General features: G+C 43.8%; 2 protein-coding genes across 3 annotated transcripts; one reads left to right on the top strand and one right to left on the bottom strand.

Moving 5' to 3' along the window:
- Window positions 1-1,346: 1,346 nt before the first annotated feature.
- Window positions 1,347-6,730, bottom strand: LOC100839999 (phosphoribosylamine--glycine ligase). Of its 2 annotated transcripts, XM_014898071.2 has the most exons (6): window positions 6,467-6,730; window positions 5,870-6,153; window positions 5,315-5,688; window positions 4,436-4,966; window positions 2,184-2,255; window positions 1,347-2,089 (listed from the first exon to the last, which is right to left on the bottom strand). In XM_014898071.2, the coding sequence occupies exons 2-6, from the start codon at window positions 6,126-6,128 to the stop codon at window positions 1,676-1,678; spliced, it is 1,650 nt and encodes a 549-aa protein (XP_014753557.1). In that variant the 5' UTR covers window positions 6,129-6,153; window positions 6,467-6,730; the 3' UTR covers window positions 1,347-1,675. The 2 variants fall into 2 exon arrangements, with proteins under 2 accessions (XP_014753557.1, XP_003567871.1); XM_003567823.4 differs by lacking the exon at window positions 2,184-2,255 and having other exon boundaries at window positions 6,467-6,726.
- Window positions 6,731-10,785: 4,055 nt separating this feature from the next.
- LOC100839392 (phytepsin) lies at window positions 10,786-16,649 on the top strand. The gene is made up of 14 exons (XM_003567821.4): window positions 10,786-10,942; window positions 11,508-11,861; window positions 11,958-12,018; window positions 12,958-13,052; window positions 13,156-13,268; window positions 13,805-13,973; window positions 14,055-14,094; window positions 14,181-14,245; window positions 14,879-14,992; window positions 15,095-15,159; window positions 15,462-15,618; window positions 15,699-15,818; window positions 15,982-16,070; window positions 16,278-16,649. The coding sequence occupies exons 2-14, from the start codon at window positions 11,517-11,519 to the stop codon at window positions 16,360-16,362; spliced, it is 1,518 nt and encodes a 505-aa protein (XP_003567869.1). The 5' UTR covers window positions 10,786-10,942; window positions 11,508-11,516; the 3' UTR covers window positions 16,363-16,649.
- The last annotated feature ends 41 nt before the right edge of the window (window positions 16,650-16,690 follow it).

The following is a 16,690-nucleotide window of genomic DNA, read 5'->3' as shown; positions in this document are numbered from 1 at the left end:
TCTCATTCAGTGCAAACCGTGCAAACTCCATAAAAACCACGTTTAGAAGTTTCATAAAAATTCTAAAAAAATACCATATGTTGGGACTGTGATGTAGAATGAAGTTCTTTCTTTGCCTAGAATGTGTGACCACTTTGTTAGCAAGTCCTATGAAAATCACTACTTTAATTGCGAATATACTACCATAATATTTGCAACCCTCAGCCAATAATGCATTTTTGGTTTACAAGAGTCATATCTTCACACATTTAGGATCTGTTTCTTTGCGACAAAAGACATGATAAGACCATGTTTTTTCACCAAAACAATTTATAGATACACAAATATAGCAGCTGCAGTTTGAGGTGCTACAAGCTTACAATACCACATCAGATGTGAGGATAACAGCAATACCAACTTAAAATAACACATAAATATTAACGTTCGGGATTACCCGAACACTCCGGTGGCTTATCTTGGTCATCGACCAGAACAGATCTGCCCCTCTTGGAAGCACGCATCGTTGCCACCTCCGCCTCCTCCATGGGTGACGGCTAGCGTGAGGTAGGGTTTTGACGGTGTGTGGTTGGGGATTGAGAAACGAAGGAGTTAGGGATGTTATGTTTAGATTGTTGCCTAATATATTGGTCATGTCTAAAATTTGGTCTTTGGATATTATTATTTTTGCATGTAAATGTCGCATAGTCAGTTTCACTTTATTTTCTTGCCAAAGTTGGGCAACTCATAGGCAAACCAAAACCTTGGCCAATAATTTGGTACCCGGATTTTCAGTCATGTAAGTTTGGACTCTAACCAAACATACTAGGTACATTTCGCTTCACATTATTATTATTTCTACCAGAATTTTTACCCATCTTGCTGCAATAGTTGGGCTTATGTGCCTTCGATCTTGCTCTGGACTTCAATCTTGAGTATTGTGTCTGCCACGTTCGTTAAGCTCCCACCGTGCGATCCAACTTGCCGCAAATCAATTATCAACGGCTTGATATCGTCGCAGATCAATCTGGTCTTTCTAGCCAGATCAAGTCCTTGGAGCACGTGGCTTCGAAGCCATGGAAAGCGGGGTTGGCGTGCCAGCGCTGGAGGAGATGTCATGTACCCCTGTCAGGCTTAGAGGGATGGTCGGGGCAAATGACCAAACCGGCGACTCATGGGGCGACGGCAGCGATGCCACCCGCGGATGGTGAACGACAACCGGTCAACCGGATCATGGGCTAGTGCTTGCCCACGAGTCGTCGGCAAGGAAGACAACCTCTGTTTTTACTTAATTTTTTATCTTTTCGGTTTACATGTTTCAATTGTAAGTTCAAACACACAGATCAGAACAAATTATTGGAGCACCAACCTTGACTCGAAATAGCAATGGGCACATGATAATGTTCATCAGAATAGTTGATTTGAGGATAAGGAACGGTTCAGAGTTCATATGGTAATGTTCATCTGAATAGTTGATTGCGCGATTGCACCTCAACCTCAAGAGTTAGATACTTTGCCTTCAGAAAAACATAAGACAGCTACAAGAAGGTTAACAGCCATGGCATGCTCAAAGTATGCTCAAATTTGAACATGCTACTGTTGTAACAGTTATGCTTCGGAACTGCGGTTAGACTTTTATCTCTTTATTTCACTTGGCACTAAAAGCTTGCCGTAATTTCGGTGCTTCAGGAATACCTCATCAGCAGTTAGCCATCTGCTCGTGTTTCAGAGCCCTCCAACCGATATCACGCCTGAAGAATCCTTCTGGCCAGTCAATAGCATCTGCTGCATCGTATGCTCTTGCCCTTGCTTCTTCGATGTCCTTGCTCTTTGCAGTGACACCGAGAACTCGGCCTCCAACAGCCACAAGGTTGCCGTCTCCATCCAAAGCTGTTCCAGCATGGAATATCTTAACAGCTGGAGAAACCTGCTCAGCATTGTCCATATTTTTTATTACAGTCCCCTTCTTGTAAGAGCCGGGGTATCCTTCACTTGCCATCACAACCACCATTGCAATTTCAGGCGACCAGGTTATCGAAACCTTGCCTAATTCTCCTTTGCATGCAGATAGCAGAACCTGTGCGAGATAGGATTCTAATCGCATCATCAGAACCTGAGAAAAAGAAAAGGATTAATAGATCAATTTCACAATCAGAATTTAACTAAAGAAATAACCAAAACTACTCCCTCCATTCCTTAAAGTATACCTGGGCAAACCCCGGGCCGGGCTTCGTAAAAGCCCGACGGTCAAACCTAAAGCCCGGCCCGGCCCGAAACACCTAAAATAGGCCATTTAAGCATTAAAATAATTATTTTCGGAATAAATAAATGATTTTTATACCTATTTTTCCTAAAAATACCCGTTTTTAGTAAAAAAAATCGGGCTTTCGGGCCGGGCTTGGGATTGAAAAGTGAGGCCCGAGCCCGGCCCGGGACGTCGGGCTTCGGGTCCGGCCGGGCCACCCATGCCCAGGTATACCTTAAAGATTGGCATATTAGCTTTCATTAAGACAAGACTTTGACCATAAATTACTATGTCAAGGTGCGGTTTATATGCCATGAAATCACAAGTATCATGAAACACTTTTAATCTAGCGATACTAATTTCATGTCATATAAAACACAACTTGACATAGTAATTTGTGGTCAAAGGCTTGTCTTAATGAAAGCTAATATGCCAATCTTTAAGGAACGAAGGGAGTAAAACCAAGAAGAAACTTTTTGTGAAATTTTCATATTAAAATTCTATGTTGTACTAGAGAAGCATGAGGACATATGTAAGAATAAGGAAAAAGATTCACATCAGCTATCGAATATGTAAGAAAACCTTTAAAACAATAAAGGCCTTTTGGACTGTAACTATGAGTTTAACGCTGGATCGTTGAATCAAAGTTCATATGCCTCTAAGCCTAAAAATTGGAGAACCCACAAATGTCAACAAAATAGATTGTGCTTCTGAAATTACATGGAATAATAGAACAGTATAGATAGGTGGCACAAGATGATTGAAGAGAAAAAAAGATGGGCATGCAAGTTTCAAAACAAGCAGGCTTGAGCAGTCAAAAAGGCAGGATGCATCTCTTCTGTTTCGCAAGTAAATGTACATGACAATAAGACACAATGTCTCGATGGCATTTATAACAAATTCACCCTGTTGCAAATGTACATTGCTTTTGACATGAGCAAAGTCCACAAGATGTACATCCGATCACTAGATTCTATCACAATATGCAATTAAAATGTTATGGAAAGACAGTACTAAGATGTTGTTATGCATATATTAGTGATTCAATTCACTAATGTCAGATATTTCAACTTACTTCAATGTTAACTTACCCAAGGCCTAAAACTACATTTATACCTAACACATAGATACACCATCCTCATTGTGGTAAAGGATCTAATAGGTTTCCTTTTCTCAGGAAGACCAGGAAAAACACTAGACTCCTTGTCAGGTAAAGTGAACTGTTGCACACATATCTACAAGGAAAACTTTATTATGGCAGCACCAAAGTATGACAAAAAATTGTACTGGGAAGGAATTCAAATCCATTGCATTGCATTGTCTAAATTCATTACTGGCGGAGCTTAGTTGGGGCCAAACTGGGCCATGGCCCGCCCAGGATTTTTGCAAAAAAACAATTACCATCGGTAGTCATAGGGCCAGCCCAGCAGAGGAAACCAACCATCTTCACCGCCCGCCTGCCTGCCTCCTAGTTCTTGGTCGCCACTGGCCCGTCCCAGGCAGGGGCGCCCCGTGCGCTGAGCTGCTGCCTCTGCCTCGTGACGACGACGGACCAGCGCGACGAACTGAAGCCAGCCAGAGCCGCCCCGCACGTCGCCGCTGCTCACCCCCCTGCCCTGCGCTGCGCCCGTTCGCTGCCTCGCCGTGCCCACAACCCTTGCTGCTCCGCCGCCACTGCTCATTGCAGCTCCGCCACAGCTCACCCGCTGCTCCTCCTTTTCCCCAACTTCTCTATCCAGACAGTATTTGTTTTCTTTCTTCCCCCAAATCCCTAATTTGCAATTTGTCAATTTCATAGCACGGCACTGATTGGATTGTTGGTTTGGTCTCTTGCCATCATGGCTAGAGTGCTCGGAGGTGATACATATCTTGGTTTGGTCTCTTCACTGACCCTTTTGTGTGTCAGATACTTTCATCCAAAAGTATATTGGTTGATTTTATACCCCTGTGGATAATAGGTGGATTTGCGAGGTCATGGTTTGGTCTCTTCCCATCACGGCTAGAGTACTAGGAGGCTAAATATCGTACGATTGAGAACAAAATTTTGCGTTTTCTTTTAGCTTGGCCCGCCCATGAATTTGTTCGTAGCTCCGCCGGCTGAACTTCATCAAGAAAATGAGAACATTTTGATCATACTGTGACTATGAAAAGGAAATCAAGCTTGTAATGACCAAACTGGGAGTTATAAATCCTAAGATCTAGATGACCACTAACCTGGCATTCAGGATCCCCAAATCGCACATTGTATTCAATAAGCTTAGGCAGCCCAGATTTCTTCTCTATCATAAGCCCAGCATATAATACACCAACAAACCTGCGTCCTTCAGCTGCCATACCTTTAACAGTTGGGATGATTATACTTTCCATGACCATGCGCTTAAGCTCTTCTGTCACTATTGGTGCAGGCGAGTCTGCACCCATACCACCCGTGTTTGGACCAACATCACCATCACCAACTCTTTTATGATCCTGTGCTGATTCAAGTGGCAAAGCATTTTCACCATCTACCAATGCAAAGAAAGAGGCTTCTTCACCCTCTAGATACTCTTCGATGATGACCTGTGAACCAGCAGAACCAAATGACCCTTCAACCAGCATACAGTCTATTGCTTCGAATGCCTCATCCAAACTCATAGCAACGACGACGCCCTTTCCAGCAGCCAGTCCATCAGCTTTGATAACAATAGGGGCCCCTTGATCCTTGACATATTGTTTAGCTTCCACAGGATCCATGAATGTGCGATACTACAAGTAAGAGAAAAAGGGTATTTGTATTAGCTTAATCTGTATGCCTTATTAGTCCCTTTTCTGTAGCAACAAGATAACTTTTCAGAAAGGTATATCTCAAGGAAATGTCAAGGATGATGAACAATAGTTAAAACTAAGCTGGTTACCATACTTATATTATATTTTATGTAACTAGTAGTAGCATCAGTTCAGTTGAATATGAGCATGGTTCGTAACATTGTCTCAAGACAAAGAAAATATGCCTATACCTAAGTTCGTGTACAGTTCTTAAACATGGATAGCATATCATGTAAACAAATCAATGTAGACCTAGAAAGATTATTGCTCAATGCAGATGCAAAATACCTTAGCAGTTGGGATATTATACTTATCACACAGCTTCTTCATGAAGTCTTTTGATCCTTCTAGTGCTGCAGTCTCTGATGAAGGACCAAAGGTTGGTATCCCAGCTTTGACAAGGTCATTTGCAAGACACGCAACAAGAGGAGCATCAGGGCCCACTACCACCATTCCCACTGCCCTCTTGTGGCAGAACGATATAACAGCGTCACTACTGGAGATGTCCAAGTCCGATACACAGGTCGCATCTCCGGATTGAGCAATACCAACATTACCAGGGGCACATAAAACAGATACACAAGAAGGCAAACGGTTCAAAGCATAACAAAGCGCATGCTCCCTTCCTCCACCACCAATGACGAGTACAGTTATCTTATCTTCTGAAAAACAGATCAAACTAAAATCAAATATTGTTGTTGCAGCTTGTAAACTAGAAGAAAGTTTTTGGTTTTGCATTTCATCTCACAGATTAATATTGCGGGTTTGAACATATACATCATATTTATATGGTACTATAGTGCTCCAGAAGAAATTACACACGACTGATCCAAGAGTATTTACCTGCAACGATGCTACCATCCAACACTGAAGCTTTCAAGCTTGAGCGCAGTCTTTCTGAATTCAGAGCAATCAAGTGAGGAGAATCACGGACAACATGTCGTACAACATTACTGGGGATATTACTACTCGACACCCGAGAAACAGCGCAAGATGCCGGAGGCCTCCAGCCGCAGCAGAGGTGATTATTAGACAGCGCATATGGATCATGACCGACTGCAAGCTTGAGAGGGCCCCTGATACTGTAAGCAGCGAAATCCATGGTCCTTCTTTATCCCGGATTCAAGCTACATCATAAACAAAATCCCCTTGAGACATCATAAACAAAAAAGCTACTTCTTACAGCGAAAAGCAAGCAACCAAACTCGTAGCAGTACTACACCAAACCTGCACTGCAGAAACCTACATACATGAATTCCGTATAGGTCGGCTGCGCGCACGCCGAGTATCTGAAAGATTCAACAGGAACATGGTGGCCGTTTCCTTTCCTGGCTGGGTGGGCGTGGATGGAATGGAACGAGTGCAGAAGTGGCGCGGCTAATGCGCCCTAGGCGAGCACCCCAAAGAAAGCAGGAAACGGGAACGAGACAGAAGACTTACCGGTGGTGGGGGGTACCGGCAGGCGACGGCTGGCTCCTCCTTCAACGGCGCCGGCGGTGGGCAAATCGGGGAGAGCAGCAGAGGCGCCTGGGGGAGATGGGTACGGGACTGCGGGAAGTACGAGCGAGGGATGGGGGTAAAAGTTCGGGCAGCGACTGGGTGGCCGGCGGCGGCGGACTAGCGAGCGGCGCTGGCCGCCGTGGCGGCGTCGAGTCTTTTTTTTTTTTTTGAGAGGATGGCGGTGTCGAGTCGAGTCGAGTAGCCGGAAGAGCATACGAGAGTGGGCCTTTAGTAGGCCGTAGTCTTGGCCCGTGGCCCCATACGAGGTAGCGGCTTTATTTCTGCGTGCCTTTAATCCCAACACGTGGCCGTCACGTCAGCTTCGATCATCCTTTCACCGACATACTCTCGTCAAAATTAAGTATTGTAACCTTGATAGCAACCTTAGGCGATGCGACGGCTACAACAGCGTGGTTCTCAGGGGTTAGGATTCCCGTCTGGGCGAGGCCGCCTTGCCCCTCACGAGCGGCTCAGGCATGATGATTTTGCAAAAAAAATCTTGAGAAAATCGAGTAGCTGTCCGCGGTCCTGGCTGAAGCTGACGTGGTAGCCACATGGCGTATTTAAGCCTGGACGAACCGCTTTAGACTAAAGTGACACAGTAGTCCCAGTTTAGGAGTTCAAATGTGTGTTTTCTGAATTCGTGGACTAAAATGTTCATTTTTGCCGAGTCCATGACTAGTGGTGCATTTTACTCTTTCTCAAACAACAAAAGATTGTTGCTGCGGTACCGTTAGCTTAAACTCTTGATACTTGCACGACACTCCACACAGCTCACCGGACGGTTAATTATTGGTTACTGTACTGCTACCAAGTCGAGTACCGGCGGTTCGCAATCATCTATCGTGGCGGTCGATGACTCCTTGGTTGTTTGTTTGCTCGAGAGAGACTTACACGTAACCCCCTTCTCGTTTTGGACGTTCTCGAGTCCAGTTGCATGCATGCACGAAGGTCGATTGTGATACGGACTTACGGAGTAATTCAGATTGGTCAAGGCCGTCCGGCGGCTCGGCAGGAACAATGGAAACCGAACGCAAATAATGGACGCGCGCCGCAGGGGATGGAATGCACAGGATGCAGACCGACCAGAAGATAACGATGAAATGGCGTTAACAGCAGCTAGTCGTTGCGTGACGGCCATGTCCTTCCTTCCTTCCTCTCGGTCTTTCTTTTCTCAAAGATCTTCCTCTCTATACTAAGATCGACCGAAGAGATGGAAGAGCCAGGCGAGAGAGATTGCCTGACGGAATGACTTGAGGGTCGTCGTTCGTTCGCTCCCTAAGCAAACTTGGCGAAGGCACCCTGTCTCATTTCCATACTTACATTCCACTCTTTCATACTCTCTTTGTTTCTAAATTCTTAAATTAAATTTATTCAAATATTAATGTATTTTTTAAAAAAACGTCTAAATACATGTAATGTTTCGACAACAATTTAAGATAGATAGAAGGGAGTATGAAACTAAAGAAAAGGAAGTGCCCTCTTTCAAACAAAAAAAAAAGCAAGGAAGAGCAGCCAAGTGCTGTTGACTTGCTCCCCATCTGAACCCAAAATATATTCCCATGAGCTCCAAAGAAAACATAGTTAATTCCCTTTCGAAACAATAAGAAGAAAATATAGTTAATCCATCATCGTGCAATAAGACAGAGCACGCACAGTTTGTCCACATTAATTATCTTCTCGTCAAGAAAGTACTATCCAATCCAATTAGCAGCATGACAAGAGAATATCTCCCCATCCCCTTTGGTCAATCATTCGATGCGTTGCTTGTCTGGTTCGTCCTCCCAGTTCACACCCGCGACGGACCATCACATGCCATCCGATGCGACGGAATAAAGACGGGTCCTTTTTCGCGTGCACGCGATGCGTTGCAGAAAATTAATTAAAGCTCGGTCGCGTTAATTAATTTCTACAGGTCCAAGCTGCCTGCCTCTAGCATTGGGCCTCGTCACCTAAGTGGCATCTGAATTTTTCAGCTTGGTTCACTCGTAGGAAGTCAGTGAAGCAGCCAGTCTTGGCAACCTGGATCTGAACCATGTATTCTTTGTCTACCGGTTCAAAACGGAAGTTTTGCAAATTTTTAATGGACCGGAGTTTTCATCTGATACGTCGCCCGTTTTAAACATACATATCCGTGACTAATTATGCATGTCGCTCTTGTCACGTTGTTGCAAAATGAGGAAGTCGTGCGAGCACTGGTAGCTGCCTAAAGAGAGAGTACGAGAATTCGTAGCACGTACTTGTTCCTCCGCGAGGCGTTGCCAAAAGATGGCACATATATACCACTCTGAGATAAGCAAACCTCTTAAATATATGCACCTCCGGATCCAGGTTAAGGCTACTCATAATGGGAGTAACTTAGATAGTAACATGCCAACTAGTCATTAGTCATTTTGGTGACATGGCATGGTATTAAATGAAGGAAGAGAGTGAGGTGGTAATTAGATATGTTACCATAACATCACACAAACTAAACCAAAATGAATCTGCAATCTAATAAATGACACAATGCATGACACCACATATATGTTAATACCCATTATGAAGGTGGTAACTTAGACTAGTAACATATTATGTTACTCCCCACTATGACCAGCCTAAAAGGTGTGGGGACAGCTGCCTCCACTAAACTTTTTAATCTTCCTACACTAAATCAATGAAATAGTGAGATTGTCCCCACTTAGCTTAATCATTTGTCTCCATTTCTCTACTTTTGATGTATATATTCAAGTAATTGTAATTTTTGACCCCTCTAAATTAATTTTCGCGGTCCACCCATGCCTCAGCACCTTCCAACAACACAACTAATCTCAGTTTAGTAACATCACTAGCCTGAATACATACACGTCCTTGCATAACTAGTAATCTAGCATTATCAAACCCCTGTTTACTTCCGAGCAAAGCAACCCTATGTCCAATACTTAATTCATCCATAGATTCCATACTGTCATTGTCAGGAAATTCCACATATTTGAGATTGTTTTTGCCGCGTGTTCTTTTTTGCTATCTCGGACAGGTCTACAAAAGGCGCCTGATGCGGAGATGCTAAGAGCTGGAGCAAGGCAACTGGTGCATAATGCCCATGACCTGATGCACCGACTGGGGGATCACGGATGCTTGACTTCGGCTGAGGAGGCTGTTTACTTTGCTTGCTGTTATGCTGATCCTTTTGTAATGATGGTTGTCTCGAAAGTGTTTTTTCTCGTATGAACTTGGTAGGGCTAAATTTAGGGGGGACATGTTTTCGTCCCGTAGTCTGTTTCCCGATTGCGAGACTGGTCAGCGGGTTTTCTGTCCCAATAGTTTTATTCTCTCCCCAATTTCGTTTTTAAACTCCTTGGTGTGGATGTGGGTGGACAAGCTTTGTATTTTCGTTATGTGAGTAATGGAAAGGGGAGAGATCCCGGTTAAAAAGAAAAAGGAAATTCCACATATTACCCCACAAGTCATCGAAAAATGCCACATCACTACATAAACCTATTTTCCTCCCGCGATGCACGTACAATCTCGCGGGGGCACAACTCGTGCCTCAAATGCAAAGACAATCAAAGCATGCAGTACTCCAACATAGTGAGACTATATATCCTAGCACTTTATTTCTGCATCGTCACATGATATTACATCTGAAATTCGCTAGGCAACGCAAAGATGCCGATGCTTTATAGAATTGCAAAAATAATAATCAGCACATGCTGAGAATTCCCTCGCCACCACGAGATAGGGAAGGGATTAATTGTAGACAACACTACACATAAGAGAACACCCTTCCATTTAACAAGAGACTTTTTCTTTTTCGAGAATATCATTTAGCAAGAGACTGACTGAGAATTTCCGCTCACGGACCAAATATTGCCACTTCAAAGATAAACACCCCATCTTCCTGCACAGATCAACCATCGAGACAAGCAAACCCTTTAGATATACACACAACAATGCACCTTTCTTCCAACAGTACACCTAATCTCAATTTAGTAACAGTACCATTATTCTGATACGATTAATATACAATGTCCTGGCAGAAACATTATATGAAACCCCAATTACTTCCACGCAAAGCAACCCCAAGGTTCCGTTTCTCCAGTATCCCGTCTCTATCCATCAGGAAAACTTCAGATACCACCCGCAAGTCCTCACCAGATGCCACGTCACCACGTAACCCCCCTTCCCCTGACGCACGCACCACTTCGCGGCACTTCTTCGGGGCTATCCTCATCAGACGGCCCACCTGGCACCGTCCAGGCATCCGACGGCCAGGAAGGGGGAGCTTCGGCGTGCAGCGCTCTGTCCCTGGACCGCTTTATAAAAGAGGCACGCCGGTGGTGCGCGTCGTGCTGTGCTCCCTGCTGCAGCGTCAGTCGGCTTTGGCTCCGGTCTCTGCGCTCTCGTCTCCTTCCTGCTTCTGCTTTCGGGTTTCTGGTGAGTTCTCTCCTCTGCGCGGTGGCTCGTGGGCTGGTTCCCTCGAATTAGCGGTGGGAGCGGGTGATTCTCGTGTGGGTTTTGGGCAGGATCTGCTTGCTGGTGTATTTTGTGGAAGCGATCTGGTTTTGGTTTTCCTCCTGGAGAGGCTTTGGTCGGATCGTGCTGGGTGTTGCTGCGGGTCAGATTGAGCTTTTCTTTTTTTGTTGTTCTCCTGTTCGTGGTTTAGGGGGTTGATTCTAGGCCTTTTTTAATCGTGTTCCGTGGCGTTGTTTCGCTTCCAAGTTTCGAGGAATTTTTTCGGGTTTGTTCCCCTTCCAGTCTCGGTGTCGTCCTGAAACCCTCGATTTCGTTTCCGCTAGAGCCTAAAATTCCTCCTGAAGCGGCGACTGATTCCTGCATTATTCGTGTTCGTGTGTGCAGTACTCGATCCAGTCGCAGTAGTGTCAGTTAACTATAGCGAATTACCATGTTACTTTTCCCCATTAGGATTAGGATTTACCCAATCTCGTTTCCCTTCAAATTTCCTCCAGAACTTCGAATTAATCCTTCCGATTTGCTGCAGATCGCAACCATGGGGACCCGCAGAGTCGTCCTGGTGCTCTTCGCGGCCGTGCTGCTCCAGGCCCTCCTCCCCGCCTCGGAGGCGGAAGGCTTGGTGCGGATCGCGCTGAAGAAGCGGCCGATCGACCAAAACAACCGCGTCGCTACGCGCCTCTCCGGCGAGGAGGGGCAGCACCTCGGCGGCGCCAACTCCCTGGGCTCTGAGGACGAGGGCGACATCGTGGCCCTGCAGAACTACATGAACGCCCAGTACTTTGGGGAGATCGGCGTTGGCACGCCGCCGCAGAAGTTCACCGTCATCTTCGACACCGGCAGCTCTAACCTCTGGGTGCCGTCCGCCAAGTGCTACTTCTCGGTGCGGCTTTCGGTCTTCGCCTTCGTTTCTTTCTCTAGGATTTGGTTGTTTGTGATACTGTTTTGACTTTGTTTTGGTGTTGATTGATGAGTGCAGATTGCTTGCTACTTCCACTCACGCTACAAGGCAGGGCAGTCAAGCACTTACAAGAAGAATGGTTAGCGTCTTAAAACTTCTCACCAGCAGGCTAGTTTTTGTGCTGTGCTGTAGCAGACAGGTTGCCTGCCTATCAATTTGCTTACTGTTAAAGCCAGTGAATATAGTATGGAATACATCCTTCTCTTAATTGTGTACTTCACAATTCACATGCATTTCCCCTTCACCAGCTAACCGTCCTACTGATGTGAGAATGATTATTTTTTATTTAAATTAGAATTAAAATCTTCATGGTATTTCTTATCTACTTAGTTCCAGGTAGTGGCTTAGCTTATAGTATGTGTCATATTGACATATGCCTGTTTGTTAACCCAAAATTGGCCTTTGTTCTGAAGAGATGTTCAGTATTTATGGATGAATATATGGTTTGCGGTACCAATCATATTGAATTCTGGAATTAAATCTGTATGCGCTGGGTCCAAGTCATGAAAAATAGTTTCCGAGAAACCCAAAACCCATATTAGATGTGTAGACCTTTCATGGTTAGCAACGTCCAGCAAGATTGTTTGCTTGACGTTAGGTGCAACATCCTTTTTCAAGGATGTTAAAAAATAACTGATGTGGATGTAGTGCCAATCGGTGTAGTCTGACATAGTGCTGGAGTGTCGCAGCAATATCTTTCTTTATTGAGCATATTAAATACATGTATGTACCGGAGTAACTACACTAAGCCTTAAATTTAACACATGCCTGTAAATTGGTCTGTTTATTCTTCAGCACTTGCAACTTTAATCAATTATTAAGCACAAATCATCATGTTTAGTCCTTACATTTTTGTGTCATGGAGTAAACATTTTTTTATAGAGTGATATATTGATAAAATCTTCTGGCATATTCTTATTGTTTTTATTTTTGTTTGCTTTGATTAATTCATCTCTTTAAGCGTCCTTAAGGTAGCCCATTCGCCATTTGACAATGTTGTTCTATCTTGTCTCACCAGGAAAACCTGCTGCCATTCAGTATGGCACAGGTTCAATTGCTGGGTATTTCAGCGAGGACAGTGTTACAGTAGGTGATCTAGTTGTCAAAGATCAGGTTTGTGTCTCGATATTTCTAAGTTGATCTCTTGATCTAGTCCTGATGGCATGCATCTTATTGGATATCTTTTTGTTAATATATTTTTGGTTCATTGTATTAGGAGTTTATTGAAGCTACAAAGGAGCCAGGTGTTACTTTCATGGTTGCAAAGTTCGATGGCATCCTTGGGCTTGGGTTTCAGGAAATATCTGTTGGGAAAGCAGTACCTGTGTGGTAAGACAATCTGGAATTTGTTAATTTATTTTGCATAGTTGAATTACCATACAGAAATGATGTTGTATTGCACATATTGCCATTCAGTGCTATTACAGTTCTTTCACTAGCTGAAGGACATTGGCGCTCCATAGTGCATATGTGCATAATGTAACATATATATAGGTTGTTGCCTTGTCCGCATCCTAACTTCCTAAGTATTGACCTGATGAAGAAAATAGCTATCTCCCTTTGTCCACTTGACACAATTACCGTGAAACTTGGCTCTACTTACTCTCGTGTGTCCCTATTTCTTGTTTCTCATGATATTTAATTGGATATTATACTGGATCATCATGCTATTTAGGCTTGTAACTAAGATACAAATTCTGTACTTATGGCGATGATGCTTGTGGAACTGTGCTACAGTTTGGTTAATGTTGTATTTCTTCTGTTTCACTGTGGAAACCAGTGTCATATATGCCATCACACTGAAGCTTTGCATGTCCTGTGTATTATAGTAGATTCATGCTCCCAATGATTTGTCAATGTTGCAGGTATAAAATGATAGAGCAAGGTCTCATCAGCGACCCTGTTTTCTCTTTCTGGTTCAACCGACATGCCGGTGAAGGAGAAGGTGGTGAAATTGTGTTTGGAGGAATGGATCCTAAACACTACATAGGCGAACATACATACGTCCCAGTCACTCAGAAGGGATATTGGCAGGTTTGTCTTGTTTCTTGCATAAATTAAGTAATATATCCAGTCATTGGATATTTGATACAATAATACACATACTTTTTGCAGTTTGACATGGGTGATGTCCTGGTTGGAGGGAAGTCCACAGGTACTGCAGTGTTTGTATTGATGTTCAAGCCTTTTGTGTCTCAATCAGAATTTCTTACATATCTCCACACCTGTGTCATTTATCAGGTTTTTGCGCTGGTGGTTGTGCCGCGATTGCGGATTCTGGAACTTCATTGCTTGCTGGCCCCACAGTAAGTTAGCAGATCTATGTTTATGCTTATCTTCACAGTGTCAATCTGTGTCCACTTCTGCAATTAAAATAGCTATTGTATGTCGATGTCTACTAAATATTGCAACTTTGCTCAGTTCGATGTACTCTGGACAAATATCCTAGTGATGATACAATACACTTATACACATACTGATGTTCTAAAACATTATGAGCTTCTAAATTCACAGACTGGACACCTATTGAGGTGCTTAAGAAATATGATGGTATAGCACCTGACATGTACTCCCTCCGTTCCATAAAGATTGGCACGGTTTTGCACTAGAGTTAGTTCAAAGCCGCGCCAATCTTTATGGAACGGAGGGAGTACTTGCTAGTCTCAGCGTTTAGCCTTACTTTAAATCATGTATCTGAGATACATGTGAAGTGTCCTAATCCTAATTGTAGCTATGATAATTTCAGGAGTTTCCGAGAAACAATAACCTTCCAAGCTAATCAAGCTAATTTTAAAAAGAATGCTTACACAATCTGTATGACTCATTTTGAATGTTGTGTAGGAGTTGATCTGAACCACGCTGTTATTACTGATGTTCACTTCTTTGCTCCATACCTGAGTTCAACTGAGGAGTTTTGACAAGTTACTATCTCCATGTAGGCCATAATCACTGAAATTAATGAGAAGATCGGTGCTGCTGGTGTGGTCAGCCAAGAGTGCAAAACAGTGGTTTCTCAATATGGACAGCAGATCCTAGACCTGTTGCTAGCAGAGGTTTGTATATTTCCGTATCACATGTTTGCTATTTTGGTAGGTAGTTTGATTAATTATGTTACCTATGAGTGTGACTAAACTTCCTCTGGGGTCATATTGCAGACACAGCCAAAAAAGATCTGCTCTCAGGTTGGTCTGTGCACATTTGATGGGACTCGCGGTGTCAGGTGAGATCATTAAATACTTTACCATTTCTGAATTTTTAAAATAGAACATTTGCTATTCAACTGGTATCTACTCCTGTGAAGTCAAGTTTTGCTAGTACTATTATTATATCACAGTGACCATGTTTGTTAGTTGTTACGGTCTAGTTATGGCTGACCAAAGTGTAGCTAGTACCTATTATGTCTCATTTTTTTTCCTTCTGCTACTGCTGTGACTCATTTTCCCCCCTAAATCTCTACTATCGTGAACTCATTTTCCTATTGTGAACTCATTTTCCTCTTCTCCACCTGTTATGTAAACACAGTGCTGGAATTCGGAGCGTAGTTGACGATGAAGCTGAGAAATCGAACGGTCTCCACAGCGATCCCATGTGCAATGCCTGTGAGATGGCTGTTGTATGGATGCAGAACCAACTTTCACAGAACAAGACCCAGGATGTCATATTGAATTACATTAATCAGGTTAGCTTAGTGACTTCTGCACAAGTCGCTCTACCAGTGCGGTGATACTTATACTTAACGTAACTGTACCATTTTTGCAGCTATGCGACCGTCTCCCAAGTCCCATGGGAGAATCATCCGTGGACTGTGGCAGCCTTGCATCCATGCCTGAGATTGAGTTCACCATTGGAGGCAAAAAGTTCGCGCTGAAACCAGAAGAGGTGCAACTTCTTCCCCTTGCCTTTTCTCCCCTAGTGTTTTCCTTATGGGCCTCCTGACAAGCTTATTCTTGTACATCGAATTGTCTGACACGCTTTAGCTGTTCATATATGTGACTAGCTTTTTTAGCCTGGGATTGATTTTTTTTCCCCTTCGGCTGTGCAGTACATTCTGAAGGTTGGTGAAGGACCTGCTGCCCAGTGCATCAGTGGATTCACAGCCATGGACATCCCTCCTCCTCGTGGTCCTCTCTGGTAATATATGGTTCCTGTCCTCACATCATCATTCGTTTTAACACATTTCAGTGTGTCAAACCTAATATCTGGCACTATTACCGAGGATGCTAAAAATCCAGCTTGAAGTGCTGGATATTGCTTGACCAGAGAATAAGTTACAAGTTCCCTGTTCCCCCCAAGTCTTGATCTCTGCTTCTGGCACACTGACCCATCTTCCAATTGCAGGATCTTGGGAGACGTTTTCATGGGTCCCTACCACACCGTCTTCGACTACGGCAAGCTGAGGGTTGGCTTCGCGAAGGCAGCCTGAAAAAGGCAGGGTGGAGCGCCCCGTAGCGGAGGCGAACAAACGCATGTGCCGGGGGAGAGATTGGCGTTCTTAAAAGCGTAATTTATCCGGCAATTGTGTGTATATATGTTACTGCTTGCTTTAGTGATGCTTTCCAAGACACTCTGATGAGAACTTGTCTGTTTTAATCTGGCAAGAGTAATTCTGGACGTGTTTGCCGCCACTATTACTACTAAGACTTTATTAACTTCTGTTGCGTTTGCACACTAGTAAATCAATGTATGGGAATCTGTCCGAGTCCGATGTTACGCAACGGTAATTAGTTTCTTTGGCAGTACGACGGCATGTC

This window comes from Brachypodium distachyon, chromosome 2, assembly GCF_000005505.3.
Source record: "Brachypodium distachyon strain Bd21 chromosome 2, Brachypodium_distachyon_v3.0, whole genome shotgun sequence".
Taxonomy (NCBI): Eukaryota; Viridiplantae; Streptophyta; class Magnoliopsida; order Poales; family Poaceae; genus Brachypodium; species Brachypodium distachyon.
This window is presented reverse-complemented; position numbering and strand designations above follow the sequence as displayed.